General features: G+C 42.5%; 1 protein-coding gene across 1 annotated transcript; it reads right to left on the bottom strand.

Annotated features, from left to right (window-relative positions):
* Window positions 1–3,650: 3,650 nt before the first annotated feature.
* FITM2 (fat storage inducing transmembrane protein 2) lies at window positions 3,651–14,082 on the bottom strand. Its single transcript, XM_049817392.1, has 2 exons — window positions 13,870–14,082; window positions 3,651–11,615 (listed from the first exon to the last, which is right to left on the bottom strand). Exons 1-2 carry the CDS (start codon window positions 14,040–14,042, stop codon window positions 10,973–10,975), a joined length of 816 nt encoding a protein of 271 aa, XP_049673349.1. The 5' UTR covers window positions 14,043–14,082; the 3' UTR covers window positions 3,651–10,972.
* Window positions 14,083–18,568: the final 4,486 nt, after the last annotated feature.

Below are 18,568 nucleotides of genomic sequence, written 5' to 3'. Positions count from 1 at the left end.
GTGTGTGTAAGAGTGTGACTGAGACCGAACTTAGTTCCGAAGCGATTGTGGAGGTCTTCTAACCGCGGGTCCAATCTCCCGCGAGGGACTTGGCCGGTGAAGGACCGAAGTGACTCCTATAGGATTCGTGGGTGGGTGATAGGTCCTGAACCCCCTGCGAGACACTCTTACCGGTGACCAAGGGCTGTAGGAATTGCCACAGTAAAATTCCTAGATGGGTCAAACAAAGTCGAGGACCCAGGACCAGAAGAAAGGGAGCAAATTACCAGGTATACCACCAGAAAGTCCATTAGGAATAATGCAAAATTGGAATTAAAGGGGCCCCAGAAAAAGTAAATTAAAATTAGTTCAATATTGCATGGTAGAATGGCCAAAGGAACCTTTAAGACCACATGTCTTTTAACCTGGTTTTGGATCTTTTGAAGACTGAGTTTGCCAGGCCTTGAATATATATGTTAACTCAAAGGAACCTTTTAGTCAGGAAAAAAGTGATTATGCAGAATTATAGATCAGGACTTCACGTCCTTTTCCAACTTCAATATTTACATTAAAAAGAAAAAGAGAAGCTTACAGAAAAAGGAGATAAAAACAAAAAGGGAAAAGAAAAAGATTATAAATGGGAGCCATTAGATAACTTACCACCTCCATATCTTGATAATCCACCTCCTGCAGTGGCTCCCCCTCCGGTGGCCGTAATACCAACAACACCGGAATTAGAAAAACTTCCAGGTGCCTGTACAAGAAGTAAGACTACCACATCCGAGAGAGCCTTTTTACATCCCTTACGAGAGGTACCCCTCAGAGGCAATCAAGGAGGCATTGGATTTGTGACAGTCCCATTAAATACCACAGATGTAAGAAATTTTAAGAAAGAAATGGGGACCCTATTAGAGAATCCCCTCGGAGTAGCTGAAAAACTAGATCAATTCCTAGGTCCCAATACTTATACCTGGGAAGAAATACAATCTATTTTAGAGATTTTATTTACTGCTAAAAAAAAAAAAAAAAAAAGGAAAGAAAAATAGAACAAACACCCAAGAGACAGTCTCGTCGAAAAAGGTTCACAATTCCAGTCTCTTACTACTGTAACAAGGACATATTCAGAGGAACTCGTAAGCGAGAACAAGATGAGAACATATTTAAGGAAGAATAAGAATGTCAAGGGCTATATCTTTTGAGAATGTCAACATCAACAGAGCCCTTGATAAAATTATTAATCATTCCCCATAAAGAAGAAGTTTTATTTTTGGTGGACACAGGGTCTGAAAAATCCACTACTCAAAAACTTCCTAAGGGAAAAAAAAAAAGGGAAGAGTTATATGCCAATAGTAGGGGCAAAAGGGGAACCTTTTGAAGTACCCATTTTAAAAGATGTGGAAGTAGAAACAGAGAAGAAAATTTACCTTAATGATTTACTTTTGCTCCCTAAGGGGGAATACAATTTATTAAGAAAGGATTTTATTTTGAAATTAAACATTCAAAGTCAAGGAGAGGGGTCCAGCTCCGTGTGGTTGGCAGCAACAGCGGCGGCGGGGGCAGCGGCGGGGGCAGCCCCCCCTGGGCAGTGGCCACCACCTTGCTATAATGGAAGTCAACTCTGTAAACAACCAAAGAGAGTGGGGCTTTCTGCGCGACTGCTGTATCGCTATCAATGAAAGCAACAATTAAGATGGACTGTGCTACCACAAGGGTTCACAGAGTCACCAAATCTATTTGGACAAACTTTAGAGAAAATTTTACAAGATTTCATTTTACCCAGGGAGGTAAAGTTATTACAACATGTAGACGATCTATTAATAGCGGGAGAAATTGAAGAAGGAACCTGAGAAACCACTATTAAATTGTTAAACCCCCACAAACTAAAAAGGAAATTCAACAAATATTGAGATTACTAAGATATTGCAGACCATGGCTTGAAAGCTACAGTAAAAAGGTGAAATTAATTAATAACCAACTTAAATGGTCTACAGAAAATGATCAGAAATTAGAGGAAATAAAAAGGGCATTAATACAAGCACCTGTATTAAGCCTCACAGATCTAAAAAACCCCAAACAAAAAAAACCTTTTTTTTTTTTTATCTCTTTGTGAATAGTCCTTGCTCAAGACTGAGCAGGAATTAAGAAACCCATGAGGTATTGTTCTAAGTTACTTGATCCAGTAAGTAGAGAATAACCTACTTGTCTCCAAACTTTGGTCATTACAGCGTTATTAATAGAGGAAGTTAGAAAGATTACCTTTAGTACCCCTTTAAAAGTGTATACTCCACATCATGTCAGAAGTGTTTACAACAGAAAGTGGAAAAATGGCTAACAGATAGCTGGATCCTAAAATATGAAGCAATATTGATTGACTCCCCTAATTTAAAACTGAGGGTAACCTCTGCTCAGAGTCCAACACATTTTGTTTGGAAAACCATTGGAGAAATTACAACATAACTGCTTAGAGGTAATTGAGACCCAGACTAAAGTGAGACAATAATTAATAAGGACCTAAAACCTGTGGAATCAGGACCCCTAGGCCCATCATAGTCAGCTCAGGCTTGTGAGCTGTATGCCCTATATAGGGCCCTAAAATTATTAAAGAAAAGAAAAAATGGGACTATATTTACAGATTACAAAAATACATATGGAGTAGTTCACACTTTTGAAAAAATTGGAAAGAAAAAGGTTTAATTAATACTCAAGGGAAGAATCTTATACATCAGGAATTAATAACAAAAATTTTAAGAGCATTAAGAAAACCAAAGGAGATAGCAGTGGTATATATGAGAGGACATCAAAAGAGATTAGATTAACGAATCAGAGGGAATAATTTGTCAGATAGAGAGGCCCAGGAAACAGCCCTGAGGACTCAGGTCACCAAAATTAACATAGTAATTTTCTTTGTGTTCCTATATAATAGTTCTAAGGAGAAAATATGTTGCTCTGCTGTAAAGCCTCTGTGCCAAGGAATTGTGTTTTGCCTCTGAATATTTAAGGTTGTCAATAAACTATTCTTGTTAGCAGGTTAGTAAGAATATAAACACTATACAGTCCTGTGTTAATACTTAATTGTGTTTATGGACAAAATTAAAAAACTTTACTAGCTATCTGAAAAATAATAAAGTTGTTAAAATTATATAACTATTTCAAACTATTTACTTGCTTCTTATTTGATTTGAAAAAGGACTGTAAACAATTAGAGTGAAAACTAATTCATATGACTTATATGTTGTCTCACAGGTATTTATAACAGCATCTTTTTCAAATGTTAACTACTTTGGTAGTTGTTCTACATATTTTGAAAATATTTCATTAAATCTATTAACTTAAAAAGAACAAATGAAAATTTATATATATACACATAAGGCTACTTAATTTGTCCATAATGAATGTGATACAGTATCTATTGAAGAGTTACTTATGGGATATGACATAGAGAATGCTAATATGCAGAGATATACTGAACCCTAATAACATTCATGACTGTTTAAAAATCAATCGACAAGCAGCCACAGGAAGGAGAAAACCAGCTTATAGACCTTTTGAAAAAATGCAAGGTAATTTCACCGAATTACCCAAGGTAGGTAGGATAAAATATTTATTGGTAATAATAGATCATTTGACACAATGGATAAAAACTTACCCTGTAGCATGAGCTACTGCACAAATGGTGGTAAAAACTTTATTAGAATACCTGATAACCAGACATGGAATAATCCAGTACATTGACTCTGATCAAGACACAAACTTTACATCTAAAATAATAAAATTATAATGTCAAATCATTAGACATTCAGTGGGAGTATCACATCCCATGACATCCACAAAACTCGGGGAAAGTAGAAAAATGAATCAAACAATCAAACAGTAATTGGCTAAATTGATGATTAAAACACAGATGCCCTAGACCATTGGCACTTTTAAATATAAGAAATAAACCACACAGTGAGACTGGATTATCGCCATATGAAATGTTATGAGACATGCCTTATTTTCAAAGAATGCCTCTAGAGAATAACATGGTTAAAGATCATAATATCCAGAAATATATAATTACTATTGGGAAAAGATTCAATGAGTTAAGAGAAATTGGGGTGATGGCCCAAACACCACCTTTAGGATTTACAATTCATCAGCTAGAACCAGGAGATAAAATTCTTATAAAAACATGAAAAGAGAGAAATTTACATCCCCTTTGGGAAAGATCTTTTCTTGTTTTATTAACTACAGAAACGGCCATAAGGACTGTGGAAAAAGGTGGACACATGCGTTACGAGTGAAAGGTCCAGTGAAGGAGTGGAAAGTCACATCTGAACCTGGAGAAACTAAGCTAACCATCAGAAGAACATAGAGAAATTTGAACCCAAGAACATAAGCTAAGCTGCTGTGGGAATTTCATTGAAGTTACTCCCATGAAATGTGTTAGTATATGGGAAGACTGGTAAGAGATCAAATCTTTCCAAGTCCCTGGAAAGGAGCCGACACAAGCACCTGTCCACTGTGTAAGCAGTGCTCTTTGTTTATAAGTGCCTCAAGTACATAATTTCCCCGACAGAGAGACATTATCTAAATAATAGTTTAAAGTTCTTGTGTATTCATTATAAAACCACCACTCCATTACACAAGCGACCGTGGATAAAGTTTTACTATTGTCGATTTAATAAGGAAGTGTTTCTTTTTTGATTAAGAACATAAAGAAATAACCATAGACTATCCATGACCACCCCTTAAAATTAAAGAAGAGGGCAAGACCGGATAGGGAACCGGTGGTGCGGCGAATAAGGTCTGCCAAGGGCTGCAACCCCTTCGGGCTGTGACCGCCGACCGCTATGGCTCTTACCAGACCTCTTCTAGTCCTACTTGGGATGAGTTCTTTGACTCTATGACAAACAACTGTAGTCAATGTGTGATAACTACTGAAAAGGGAAGAATAACCTCCCAAACCTTAGTATATCATACTGTCTATGATTATAAAGACCAAAAAATAGGAAGTTACATTTATAACCTAACCCAGTATGCTCTATGCAGAGAAAAAAACAGGACACTATATGCTATGATCCAAAAGAACTTCCCTATCAATATTAGGGAACATAGAAATCAGAACAAATTCAGAAAACGGTAGATTAATCAGAACAAACAAAATTATAGCCAATTTGAATACTCCAGTGTCAGTAACTTTTAACGCCTATGATAACTATAGATGATAACCCGTATACTAACTGTGAGAACATAGACTGGAGAAGACATAGAATATTATTTAACTCATTTTATCATAAGGTAGAAACAGAAGTGAAATATGAAATTCCCACAGTAGCTAAAAATCTGTTTATAAATCTTGCTAAAAACATTACTAAATCATTAAATGTAATTGTTATGTTTGTGGTGGAACAAATCAAAGTGAACGATGGCCTCCTGAGAGAATCATTGCCTATTATAACCCAGCTACGTGGACAGAAGACGAATCCTGGGGTTACAGAACCCCAATATATATGCTTAATAAAATAATAAAGTTGCAAGCTGTAGTGGAAATAGTTGTAAATAAAATTGGAGATGCACTTAGATTAATTGCAAAACAAAACACCAAGATGAGAACTGCTTTGTATCAAAATCGTTTAGCTTTGGATTATTTATTAACACAAAAAGGTGGTGTTTGTAGGAAGTTTAATCTTGATAATTGTTGTTTAGAAATTAATAACGAAGAAAAAACTATAGATGACCTTGTAAAAGAAATGAAGAAAATGACACATATCCCAGTTCAGACTTGGAATAGAATCAACCTAGGTGGATTATGGGAGAACTTTATGGACAATAATTGGCTTACTAGAATTGAGATAATTGTATTGGGGGTATTTGGGGGGTTGTTAATAATTCCATGTTTAATACCTTGTTTTACCAGACAAATACATTCGGTTATACAAGGAATGCAGATATCTGCAATACTAACTGACCCAAAATCAGGGAAAAACCAACTCACTCTCTGATGATAATAAAAACAAGAGAATCCAAAATTGAGACAAATTCAACACGTATTAACACAATTAGAAACAAAAACACGAAACAATGCTAAAAAATAAATAAATATGGGGGATTGTGAGATATGTTCATCTGATTCGTGTTAATATAAACAATGCTAGGGCCGCATAATAAAATTTGACCCTCACTGTCTATGTAATCTTTAACCATTTTGTCGATCCTTGTATAACCGCAGGCCGAGAGGAGACAGATGATGTGTACATAGTTCATTCTCTTTTTGCCAACCCAAAACCGGTTCTGTTGTTAACTATCCCAGAAGAGAACTGAGGCATTTGAACGTGTATTTGGCCTCAGGGATTGCAAGATCCTCAGGGATCTTGATGGGCCAGTTGTTGTGTGTATTTGTTGGGGGGGGGGGTGTCTGTTGTGGACTTGTTTGGGTTCTGGTGACCGCGGCTGGTGCTGTGCACAGTGTCAGCAGTCACACAGGGTGTCTGCTGTCTGGCCGAACAGTGGGGAGCCTGAGACAAGTTTCTAGGCACCCCCACAACCAGGAGATGGAGAAGAACACGCCTGGTATGAATATGTAACAAACGGTAGACTATAAAAGAAGCTGTCTTGTTTTTCATGGTGCGCGTCTTGGTAGAGCAGAAGCTCCCGGCGTGCCCAGCGCCGTTTGCTTGCCTTTATTCATTTAATAAATTGTTCACTTTGTTTAGAATGCTGTTTGCGACAAAATTCATTTACAACACTACTAAACATCTGGGTGAAACTACTCATTACAGAAATGCAGTGCATGCTCCCCAAGAAAACGACAAAGCTAACTCTACTAACTCACCGAGCACCCCTGTCACATTACCTCCTCTTCCCTTCCCTGAGTTCAAGCACATCAGGTGTAGTTCTGCTTCAGTAAATTAAGCATGTGCTTTTTTTCCAAGTAAACACAATTACAGTGACAGACCAACTCCTTTTAACAATGGTTAATTATGAGTTCAGAGTCACAACAGCCTTTTTTGCTAGTATTAATTACTTTCATCTTAACTTTTGGCGAAATACTTAAAAGAAGGGAAGACAAAATATATAGAGAGAAAGCACAGATCTAGCAGAGGTAAAGAGCATTTATTACTAATCTGCACTCCAGGAGGTGAAATGAAGCTATGAAAAGAAATAATCCCAGAAAACAGGTTTCTGAATGAACAGAGATAAACACAGGCTGATCAAAGGCGAAGAACTGGAAAAGGCTGATTGCAGAGAAGCCGCAGGGATCTACTTTAAGCTACAGTGGAAAAAACCAGGTATCATTTCACTAAGAAAAGTGACCATAGACTGTGTTCACAACTCAAGCCTGATTTTCCAAAACATTTCATATATCACAGCAGCCCCTACAGTTTTTTTCCATTCAAGTGCACCACAGGGCATAACTGGGTGTTTCTCACTTTGTCATTAATTGCTATGCATCAAACCAGAAAACAGGATTCTTTTTTTACAGCCACCAGGCAATCTAAGTTCGGTACACACAAATAAATTGGCAAACCAAGAATACCGTTTAGCACCAGTGAAGCATTAATGGAAGAAGTTTGCTTTGAACAAAGACTCTGAGGAAGAATCAAACCGCTGTTTCAGACATGTTTTAAGTCTGAACAGTTCAGACGGCTCTTACGAAAGATCTAAACTTTCCCGTTTGCCTGATCTTGCCTCCAGTGACGCAAACATTTGAAAGAGTCCCAGGTAAGTGAAGAGTAAAATGAATGCTAATCCAGTTAATCTTCCCACTGTGTTCTAGCTGTGACCCCCTTCCTTGCTGGCCCCTGCAGAGGAAAATGTTTAAGGCACCAAGACCAAGACCTGCCTCAGCCACATCAGTCAGGCCAAATGCTGCTTCTGTGAAAGTACTGTGATACAGAGCCCATGAAATAGGCTAGACAAACACAGACAATGAAAATGGAACAAACATAGGTTGAAATAAATAATATGCTAGTAAGATGCTGGAGACAAAAATTCCATAGATAATTCTACAGAAACAGAAAGACAGCTCTGCAGAACAAGAGGAGTATTTAAATGCAGAAAAGAACAAGAACAAACAAAACACCCCCCCACCCCCCCAAGTGTTTCTCGCAATTATAGTTGCCATCTTTTGGAATTCACTACAAAATATGAAAATTTATCTTTAAAATGTTACATTTAAAAAAAACCCTTGAAACAAATTAATAATACCTGTTGACAGCTGATTTGTGCCTTTGTCACAGGACATCAAATCCAGCTACTCACAGCACTACTTCTCTTTGGCTGCCAACCTGTCATAGAAAGGCTGCATTTTTATTTTAATGATAAAAGTGTATTTGGGAGAGGGAAGGAACTCAGATAAAGGTGATGGCAAATACACTAACAGAAAATTTGCAACCTTCAGTTTCCAATTAGAGCGCAAGGAAGCAAAGACTTGCTCTGAAATAGAGTCAAAAAGCACAAAGAAAAGGTCTGGAGCACAAGGCAACCTTCTAAGCCAACAGTTGGCACATGATCTCTGGGTACTGAGAAATACATGTACAGCAAGATTTCCAAACTCATAAGCAGTATTACAGCCCACGGGAATTTTCCCATACATTTCAATGGATTAGGCTTTCCCTTTGCTACAATAAGCAACTGCCCATGTCTACAAAATGAACTGCCTGGTGCAAGAGGCACACATCAGGGAACTTGCTTTTGTCATGCATGGTTTTTTTGGTTTTGTTTCTTTTTATACCCTGTACTTTTGAGAACCTGTGTCATATTAACTCATTCAAATACTGCAGAAATATCAATGTCAGTTTGACCATGCACCTCAGTAGTCAAAAAAGTATCTGGAGGCTGGATCATCCAGGGAAGTGAAGAGCAGCAGCAGCATCTTTACAGACATCAGAAACAGATTCTCAAAGACACAAACACTGATAAAGTTTTCAACTGTTTTTCTTTCATTGTTTAAATAAAAATGTTGAGAATAACCATATCCCACATTATTTCCGTAATAAAAAGTTTGTAAGACACTGATTAGAAATAGACAGAAATATCCATATAGTGATTGCACAAAACATTTGTGAAACTGAACATAATTTCAGCAAGTCAGCTGGTTTAAATAAATAGCATTTCCTGTTCCAAGGCCTTGTCTATACAGCAAAGTTACATAAAGATAACCTAAACCAGAAACTTAAATTTAATGAAATTAATCAGAAAACCTTCTGGGTATATAATCCTTTTTCATGGTGAAAGTGGCTTGTGGTCTAGCTTAGTTCTATTGGGAGCAGGCTTACATTACATCAAAAGAATGTCTGCAAATGAATTTGCATTGTTTAAACAAATTTAGTTAAACCCAATATGAGTTAATCAGAGCAAATTTTCCAAAGAGTCAGCTCAAAAGGCAATTTAACGCAAAACCAAAAGGAGGAGCTTGACAGAAAATACAACACCTCCTGAAATAGCTTCTTTCCGAGAGGTGACTTGTACTTTCTAAGGACACACAACAACTCCCACTTGCCGCTGAATTCAGTGGAAATTCAGGTGAAGCCAGCTCTCCTCAGAGGCAGACTACAAGTGTGGAATTAACACTGCTGTATTTATTGCAAATGCTACTGCTCTCTTGCTGGAAGAGAGCTGTTGAGATGGCAAAAAGAAATGTGCCAAGATTAGACTACGGTGCATCATACCCTATATTCAGCAAAATAATCACCTTGGAGTCAAACGCTACAGACCAAGCCCACTCACAGATTAACAGACACTATCTACAGCCTTGCCCACAGACCTTTTTGGCTGTCTCGCTCGTCACTACAACTGTCAAACAAATTTTGTGCAATTGCGTCATGAATAAGCCTTTATGAAATAATAAAAAGCTTTCCAAGATAAAGACTATGCTAAATAGCTGATTGATATGAGTATACCCATCCTACATCATACCTATTCATTATATAATAGTAGTGTTTTATTCAGTAGTGGGTTTCCAGCCACATCAAAAGTGGCCGCAGCTTTATGTGCAATCAAAATTAAGTAGCTTATTGATACTGCTGGATAAGCCAGAATAAATATTGCTTCAAGCACACTCCTTTGCAGCTCTTAGGATAAACAATGCGTTTCATTCATTACCAAGCAGATTATTTGGGAAATAGCAGGTTAAGCTAACTTGTTCATAACACCATAATTTCATTGTTCTAGAAGAAACATACCACAAAGTACTCACTGTTGCAAAGTGTGCAATTCATAAGATTTAAATTAAAACCCCAGTATTAGACTTTTTAGCAAAATTGGAAGGAGTTTGTTTTCTTCTGTCAAGAATAAAATGACAAAGTATTATTACAACTACTTTGCCTAAGGAGAAAATTAAGGCTTGTTTTTCAAGAGTTTCCTTTTCAAAGGCAGGCAGGAATTTAAACTCAGTTTGCTTAAGACATTACATCTCAGATTTACTCTCTGTTGCAGAAGGTGCAGACAGCTAAGAAGCATTTGTGGCAAGTTAGTGTACTTAATGCTTCATGTGATGTTCTAGTTTCACAACAGAGCTATATACTGCTTTAATGAGTATTGATATTTTCGCAACACTTAGCAGTACTGTCATTATTAGAGCTTTCCCGTAAGGCAATTACGAGTATTTTAAAAAAAAGAAGTATGAGGTTTGGATCATCCATGACATTTTGACATAAATAAAAAAGAAAGAGAGATAATAAATTTGAGATCAGTCAGGCTCTTAAAGAGCAAAGGCCTCCGTCAGCCTTGGATCTGCCCCTCCCTTCATTAGTAAGAGAACAGATACAACTTCTGATTTCTTTGCCGAGAATGCCAGTCAGCAGCTCCTAAACAAGAGCAGACCTCTTCCAATACCAATTTTTTTCCTCTCCCAAGGAAGAAGCTCGTTACCACCTGCCAGCCATCAGCTAGTACAGATTTGGTTTCCTCCAGCCCATCACCTTGTTCCTTACACTGGAAATACAGCAACCACTCCTACAGTCAACTACTCCAGTACTGAAATCAATTTCCAAAGATTTTAATACTTATTCTATCTGCTATAACTGTATTTCTTTGAAGTCAAAGGTATATTTGGAAGAGGTAGTCCAGGAGAAAAGGGTTTCAAGTACCAAAATCTGTAGGTCCCGTACCAAGCTGACAGACCTATCAGCACACCGAGAAGCTTTTGGCTGAAGTCATGGAAATACACAGCAGTACAGAGAAACATGAACACCCAGATCACCGTGAGAAAACACAAGGAAAGAAACAGGATGTTGATCACAACACGCAGATTAGAGTTCTGGTCTATGGACAAGCCTTCCAGCACAGCCACCTCCTCCATAATCATCAGAGCACAGTACGAGAGCAGAAAACAGTGCCCTGAGATATCAAAACCATTCCAGATCCCATTGTCCTGGTGGCACTCCTGCTTGGTGGCATACAGCTGGCGAGGCTCGCTGAGTTTACCCGAGGTAGAGCACGTGCCAGTGAGATTCTCGATATACATGAAGAATCTGGTGCAGACGTACCAGATGGCAGTGCCCACTAGCAGTGCACTGAGACGCCGCAGCACCATCAAAATGCTCTTCGTGGGACCATAGAGAAACTTGCTTTTGGCAAACTGGTAGGTGGTGACTGCGATGAAGGGTAGCAGAAGCCAGAACGTCCATGCCCAAGCCACCTTCACAAAATATCTGCCAGAGAAAAGCCAAAAGAGAAACATGCACGTGTGAAACTTCAAAGAAGCTGGGGTAAACGGTGGTGCTTGAAGAAGTAGGTTTTCAAAGTCAGTCTTCAGAACCATCTAAATTAGACACTTGTGCCCTCCCCTCAAAGTAAAGCATAGCTAAAATCTTAACTTTCTCCTCACTATTTCTCTCAAGCCCAATACCTGAATATTTCCTTAACCAGGTACTTCAGCTGTTTCCCAGGCAGCATTCCCTCAGACCTAGAGCCCTTGTTCAGACTTGCAGCAGACTTGCAGTTCAGTTTTGCAATCACTTTCACCCTACAAACCCGCTCCACTCTGTCCTACTCCAAATGCAGCTGCAAAGAACATAATTTTAGCTTGTCACCCTGAGCACAGTAATGCTTCTTCTGACTCTCTTCTTCCACCTCAATTATCTTTGCTTTCAAAGACCTTCACAACCTCAACCTCTTAATATGGAATAAGATAGCCGAAAGGGCTGACTCTTTTCCTTCATCAGCCCATGCAGCTTTTTCTTCATCACCACCTTATAAAACAAATGAAGAAGCACAACATGTTTGTTCCTTTGCTGTCACTCCAGTTGATGAGAACTTTCCTTTGGCAGACACAAAACCTTCCACCTGTAAATTCACTCTCTGCCTTGAAATTTTTTGCTATGATGCCTGTAAAATCTTGAAAACCAGCTGATGTGCTGATATCCTGTTTAGCAGGAGACAGTATTGCATAACTAGTCCTCTTCTCAAATCTTAAAGTGGAGCACGTGCAAGTAAATTCACTAATTGGTTAAGACAACCGTAGTCTAGGATCATTTTTCTCCCATTAGCACCTTCCAATGCAGCTTGCTTCCTATCAGCTGGTGGGAGAGGGGAACTGTGCAGCCCCTTCGTTACCCACATCCCAGTTTGAAAAACAGAGACAGCAGAATTCTGGTCTGTGGCTAAGCTGTAGCTAGGCACACAGAGTCATCATTTAATCATCACCTCATCATCAAAGACAAGAACAAGTAGTGAAGATCCTGAACTCTATTCCTAAGACCCTAACAAAAACTGTCAGGGCCTTGCCCAGGATTTTGAGGAGTACCTCCTTTATGCTTAATTTTACAGTAGAAGTGGCATCTGTGTGGCAACTACAGCTGCTACCATGGAATAGTAATTGAAAACAAAATCCTCATTTTACTGGGAGAGTTAAAAGCAAAAAAGGCTGCTAACATAATTGCTGCCAGCAAACCAGCAAGCAAGTCATTTGTGGGGGAAAAAATTGCTTTCAGAAACTGTCGGTAGAGATAACCTTCCTCTATTTAAGAACGGAGAATTGAACTGTAGTATGTTTTTACTGTAAGATCAATTTCACTCTCCAAGTGTTCCTGCCAATCCTTCTTTTCAATCACACTAAAAGCAGCTCCTCTCCCACGTGTCACCAAATGACAAATTGGAATCAATATAAAGTACAAAATTCCCCAAGTCACGGGAATTTTAGCTGTACTTTCTGATCTGCAGCAGGCGAAGCACACGTGCGCTGGCCCAGCTCATTGCCTTCCTTGCGCCCTTCAAAACGTTCAAGCGCAGTTTTGAAGAATGACTAAGCCAGCTAAATCATCACCTAAGTACCAGAAAATGGTGGCAGTAACTGTGCTTTTACGAAAGACACTAGAAGACTCATTCCCTCCACCTTGCTTTTAGATCAGTTCAGTACCATCAGTTTACTCAAATACGAGGAACCATCCGGGAGCTGAAGAAGGAAGAAACCTCCTGCTTTTCCAATAAAAACCGAGCACGAAGCTCCAGCTCTTCTCAAATCGCGCAGTCCTGCGGACTGCACCAGGCGTTACGACCAGGACACCCCCGAAGCCGCCGTTCCCACCCCCCGCAGCCCGGCCCGGGGCTCGCCACCGCCGCCTCACGCACCCGCCGCCTCTCCCGCAGCCGCCGCCGCCGGGGCCGGCCCGGCTCACACGCACGGCTTGCCGCAAAGCCACCCTGGGCCGAGCTCCGGGGCCTGCCCGACCCCTCCGGCCCCACACCGGGAGCGGGCGGGCGGGTGCCCCCGGCCCCCCCCCCCCCGCTCCCCCTCCCCGGCCCCCGGGGCAGCCCCCTCCGCCCCAGCAGAGGACAGGGGGCCAGATCGGCGCGGCGCAGCGCAGCCCCCACCCGCTCCCGCTCAGCCCGGGCACCCCCAGCCCCGCGGGACCCCCGCCCGCCCCACCGAGCCCGCCTTCCCTCTAGCTCCCCGGCTCTCCTCACACGTTGAGCGGGTTGCGCTTGTTCCGCATGGGCGTCTCGGGCACCAGGTCGCCGTCCTTGAGGGCGGACCCGAGGAGGACGATAGCGAGCAGCAGCCAGGGCAGCCGGCCCCGCACCCGCCCGGCGGCCAGCCCGGCCCGCAACCGGCGGCCGCACCGCTCCAGCAGCTCCATCGCTCCCCGCCGATCCCCTCACCCGCTCGGCCGCCGTACTCCGCGTCACAGCGCCGGCCCCGCCCTCCGCCCCACACACTCGGGCGCCCCCTCGCGGCGCCCGCCAGGCCGGGACGCGGGGAAGGGCGGCGGGGGCGCCGTGCGCATGCGCCGTGCGGCGCGGCGCCTGCCGGGGTGGGGGAGGGCGCCCCCTGTCGGGAGGCGGCCCGTGGCGGTACGGCAGCCGTCGGGAGCCGTGGGCGCTGCCCCGCGGGGGGCCCTCGCCGCGGGTCTGTGTCAGAGGAAGAGACTCAGAAGGGCTCAGAAACCTCCGCGGCCCACTCCCACCTGTCAGAACGAGAACGGAGGTTACGCTTTGCACCCGTCACCAGAGGGGCAGGTAGGCCGCTTCCCTGATGGTGGCCGGAACATCGGAAGAAAGACCACGGGGCTCGTGGGCTGCGGTAGCTACACCACGGAGTCATGGAACCATTTAGGCCGGGAAAGACCTTTAAGGTCACCGAGTCCCACCGTCAGCCTAGCGCTGCCAAGTCCACCACTAAACCGTGTCCCCACGTGCCGCATCTGCACGTCTTTTAAATCCCCCCAGGGATGGTGACTGAGCAAACCACTTCCCCGGGCAGCCTGCTCCAACGCTTGACAACCCTTTTGGTGAAGATGGTTTTTTTCCTCCTGTCCAACCTAACCCCCCCGGTGCAACTTGAAGCTGTTTCCTCTCATCCTCTTTATAAAGAGCATCCACTACTTCTGGAGTAAGGTGGCAGCTCCTCTGAAAGAGTGTCATACCATAATATTCAAGAGAAAATTTGAGAATTTCCTCACTCAGTAGAATTTTTTTATCTTTTTCCTGGGGCTTAACAGAGAGGGAGGAAGTATTTCTGGGGCTCTTAAGGCTCCCGCGCCTTTTCACCATCCATGTTTATAGCTGAAAGTGGTGTTCAAGCACTGGCCGTCACTGTGGTATTTGCGACCTATTTCATCTATCAAACTGCTGCTGCTGTCATTTCAACTTAGTTTTAAAAAAAAATTTAAAAAGCATCAGCAAGCAGAGAAACGGCTAAATGAACAAAGAGCCTTTATTCATCCCAATGGCCTCAGTAAGAAAAACGGGGGGGGGGGGGGGGGGGAAGCAGACCTTATCTGAGACAGGATGGGAAAGTATTTCTTGCCAGAGTGCCTTTCAAAGCCAGTTTGTAGTCATTGTCAGCAAATCTATGACAACATCTGGTCTGAGAGAGCAGAAGGATACATCAAAGCAGCCCTAGTAGATATGGAGAGTTTCAGCTAAGGAGGTTATCCAGGGTAAATGGCATTTGGCAATTTATTAGATGTTGTTTTTAATAAGACTACCATGGCCATGTCTAGCACTTCCAGCCACAGCATTGTACCCCCGAATTAGAAAAGACAGACAGCTGCGTTCACTCAAACGAGTGAGGATAAGAGGGGCTGGGAGCAGGTTTTGCAGAGTCCGGCATTGTCTTCCTAAATCCCCCTCTGCCTTTGAAACCTTGCCTTCTTTGCTTCCCAGGTTTGGGTCTCTGATCTCCAGACTGTTTGCAATGCCTGTGAGCTGGAGGTGGCGAGCTGCTCAGCTGGTTGCTAATGAAGCATGCTGTGGAGCCTACCACACGGCAGGAGGATTTCATAAGCTTGGCACCTGTTCCAGATGAATGGACTTGATGGCATGGGCTGGAAATGTGTCTATCTTCAGCCCAGCTTGAAATGTCTGAGGATTATCTCTGTAAATTGTGGATTCTCACAAGTGCAGTGAGCAAAGCTCTGCTGGGTCCAGGTGTCCTGCAGATTTAGAGTAAATCTCTACTTTCGGGCCATGTATTTGCTGCCATGTACACCAGCCAAGGCCAATAGCCCTTCTGAGGAGCCGACCACCATTCCCCTGTAAAGAATTAGCAAAGCAAAGCAGAATTTAGGTCTTTTAAAACTGCAGAAAAAGCTTTTATTCATAAACAAGGAACAAGGTTTGTTCTAGGGAGATAGCAGAACATTCCCAAAGAGCTCTTACAGACATCTGGTCAAGCTGCAACAGGTATAAACCGTACTAAAATGAATTAATTTGTCAGGTATAGCAGATGTGGCTGTACTTCTCTTTCTTTGTATCTTTTTCCTTAACCTCACCAAATGATTGCCTGATTCAAGCTGAAATCTTCCAGACTGTTTGATTTTAAAAATTGTGGTATTTTTTTTGTTCTTTTTCTGGTTTAATTTGAACCAAGGCCCCAACAAATTGTTTCTCTTTTATGCAGAAATCACATTTTGCCTTTAAAGTATGCATGGATAGATTCATTAGAGGCTGTAGAACCACTTTCAGAGCTGAACAGTGGTTGGTGAGCCTTGTCTGTGCAGGCCCAGTCACCCAGAGCTTGGGGCACTTGCTTGGAGAGGAAATGTGGAGATTCCAGCCACATGAGCAGAGGTTCAAAGTAAGATCCAACATGCCTGGGAAGATCATCCTTACTCCTGAGCTGTGGCAGGTTTGGGGGAAATCTTTCCTGGTCATATAGTTCCATGTTGTATCAGGTACTTCCGGTACGTCACTATTCATCGAAGCAAGAACAATGACAATAATGTTAATTATTTTAAATAATTTAGTTGCTTAGAAAATGAATTTATCTTGTTCCAATGATTCTGTTAATCATCTGTTAAACTCTTTGATTGCATAGAAGTCTCTCTTGCTGCTGTGAGATTATGGTATAGATACCTTCTGCAGAACTGAGGATCATCACTGGGAAACAGTCACCCCAGTCTCAGTGTACAGTCAATGGAGAGACAACCTTAGAACCCTTGCCAGGAGCCTAGGGCAACCGTACACCTAATTTGGGTTTTTAAAATTAGCTTTGGAGAAATTCAGACCTTCGTGCAAGACAGTGGCATTTTGGTCAGGCTCATGGTGCTGCACTGTGGTCTGCTGTCACTTCAATGCTGACAAAATGATGCTGTATCCAAACATGCTGCAGTAGTGTCATAGCCTCACGTGTAAGTGTCATGAGACCCCTGCTCACAAGTTCTTCATGCTAAACACACTCAAAAATGTTGCATGCTAGAAGAAGGCAGGCTCATTACTGAAAAGTTTATTGTGCCTTAAAGCCATTCGCAGGATGAGTTACTGTAGTTTAATTCTTCAGCCCTTTGACAACGCCCTGCAGGACCTTCAGCTGTCATGAGTTCCCCAGCCAGGGAGCTTCCTGAGACTGAAAAATAAACTGGCAAAGGTTTGGAGGTTTGCTATGGAGCAGGACCAAGAAGTTTGAACTGAAATCTCAGCTCAAACAGTCAAACTAAGCCTCTTGACTGTGCTAAATAGGAATCTTTTTTTTTTTTTTTTGGTGAGACTTCTGGGTCCACTGCAGTCTGTTGCAACCAAGGAAGGATGCCTGGAGTAGGAGAGAGAAGCTACCCAAATTTTTTTACAAAACACATGTAATGGTTCTTTTCTGACTCGACTTTGGGCTAAGGTGGGTTCTTGCAGGCCAGTTGACACCACAGGGAAGGTGTGCTCCAGGGGCACTGGGGAGAGATGGTGGGTGCCCATCTGAGCACGCTGCCCAGTGGGACCAGCAAAGCCACGAGCCTGTGCCCATACCCTTGGTGGGGCCAAGTTACCCCACTAATAATGGCCCATTCAAACCTGGGAGACCTGCTCTCCTCCCAGCTTGTCCTCCTGCCTCACAGCAATTCCCACACCCTGCTAGCATCTGCTTACCCATCCTTTCCTGCCTAGGGGGGGCCCTCGCCAGCCCCCCCAGCCTTTCCCTTTGAAAGCCAGGTGCTCATGGTGGCCGTGCAGCTCATTCTTGCTGAGCCTCCCCTGCTCTTTGTTTTCGTTGGTGAACGCTGCTCACATCTCCATGATTGATTGTGTTTGAGTTTGATTGTGGAGTGTCCTGGGATGTTTGCATGAGAGGTGCTACATAAGCATAATTTGTGCTGTATTTTTTTTGCCTAATAGGAGCTTAATCTTGGAGTTTAAGATAGTTTTGGCCCTTTGCTGAGACATTGTCCATCAGCCTCAGCGCTTTGAGGTCTGCAGCCTTCTCTATTCACTGTCAGCTTAAAAAAAAAAATAAAAAAAATTGTGCTTCGTTCCCTTGTGTCAGTGATGCCTTTGAAATGCAGCCTGGGGCAGAGGCGTAGCAGCCTTCCCCTCATACTGGCCTAGATCTTTGCTGCCTGTCTCTGATGGGGAGGGATGCTCTTCCCATGAGTCCTGGTCTTGTCATTGGGCTGGGCCAGAACCAAGGTTAAGTCTCACTCCTGTGAGTGGATGCTACATTATTTACAGCAGAGATGCTGAGTCGAGAGACAGAATGGAGGCAATGGTAACTCACCACCTGTGTGGCTGCCCAAACAAATGGGGAAGGTCTTTCCCAGTCCTGAAACCCCAAGAATTTTGGAAAAAGGTGTGGAAATTAACCTGAGGGAATTTGTACAGACTGAACCATTGCTGGACCCAGCCTGAAAACCTCTGCAGGTCACACATTTCCCCTCCAGCTCTCCTCAAATGAATA

This window comes from Accipiter gentilis, chromosome 14, assembly GCF_929443795.1.
Source record: "Accipiter gentilis chromosome 14, bAccGen1.1, whole genome shotgun sequence".
Classification (NCBI taxonomy): Eukaryota; Metazoa; Chordata; class Aves; order Accipitriformes; family Accipitridae; genus Astur; species Astur gentilis.
Note: the sequence above shows the minus strand (reverse complement) of the source record. Positions and strands in the feature narration are given on the sequence as shown.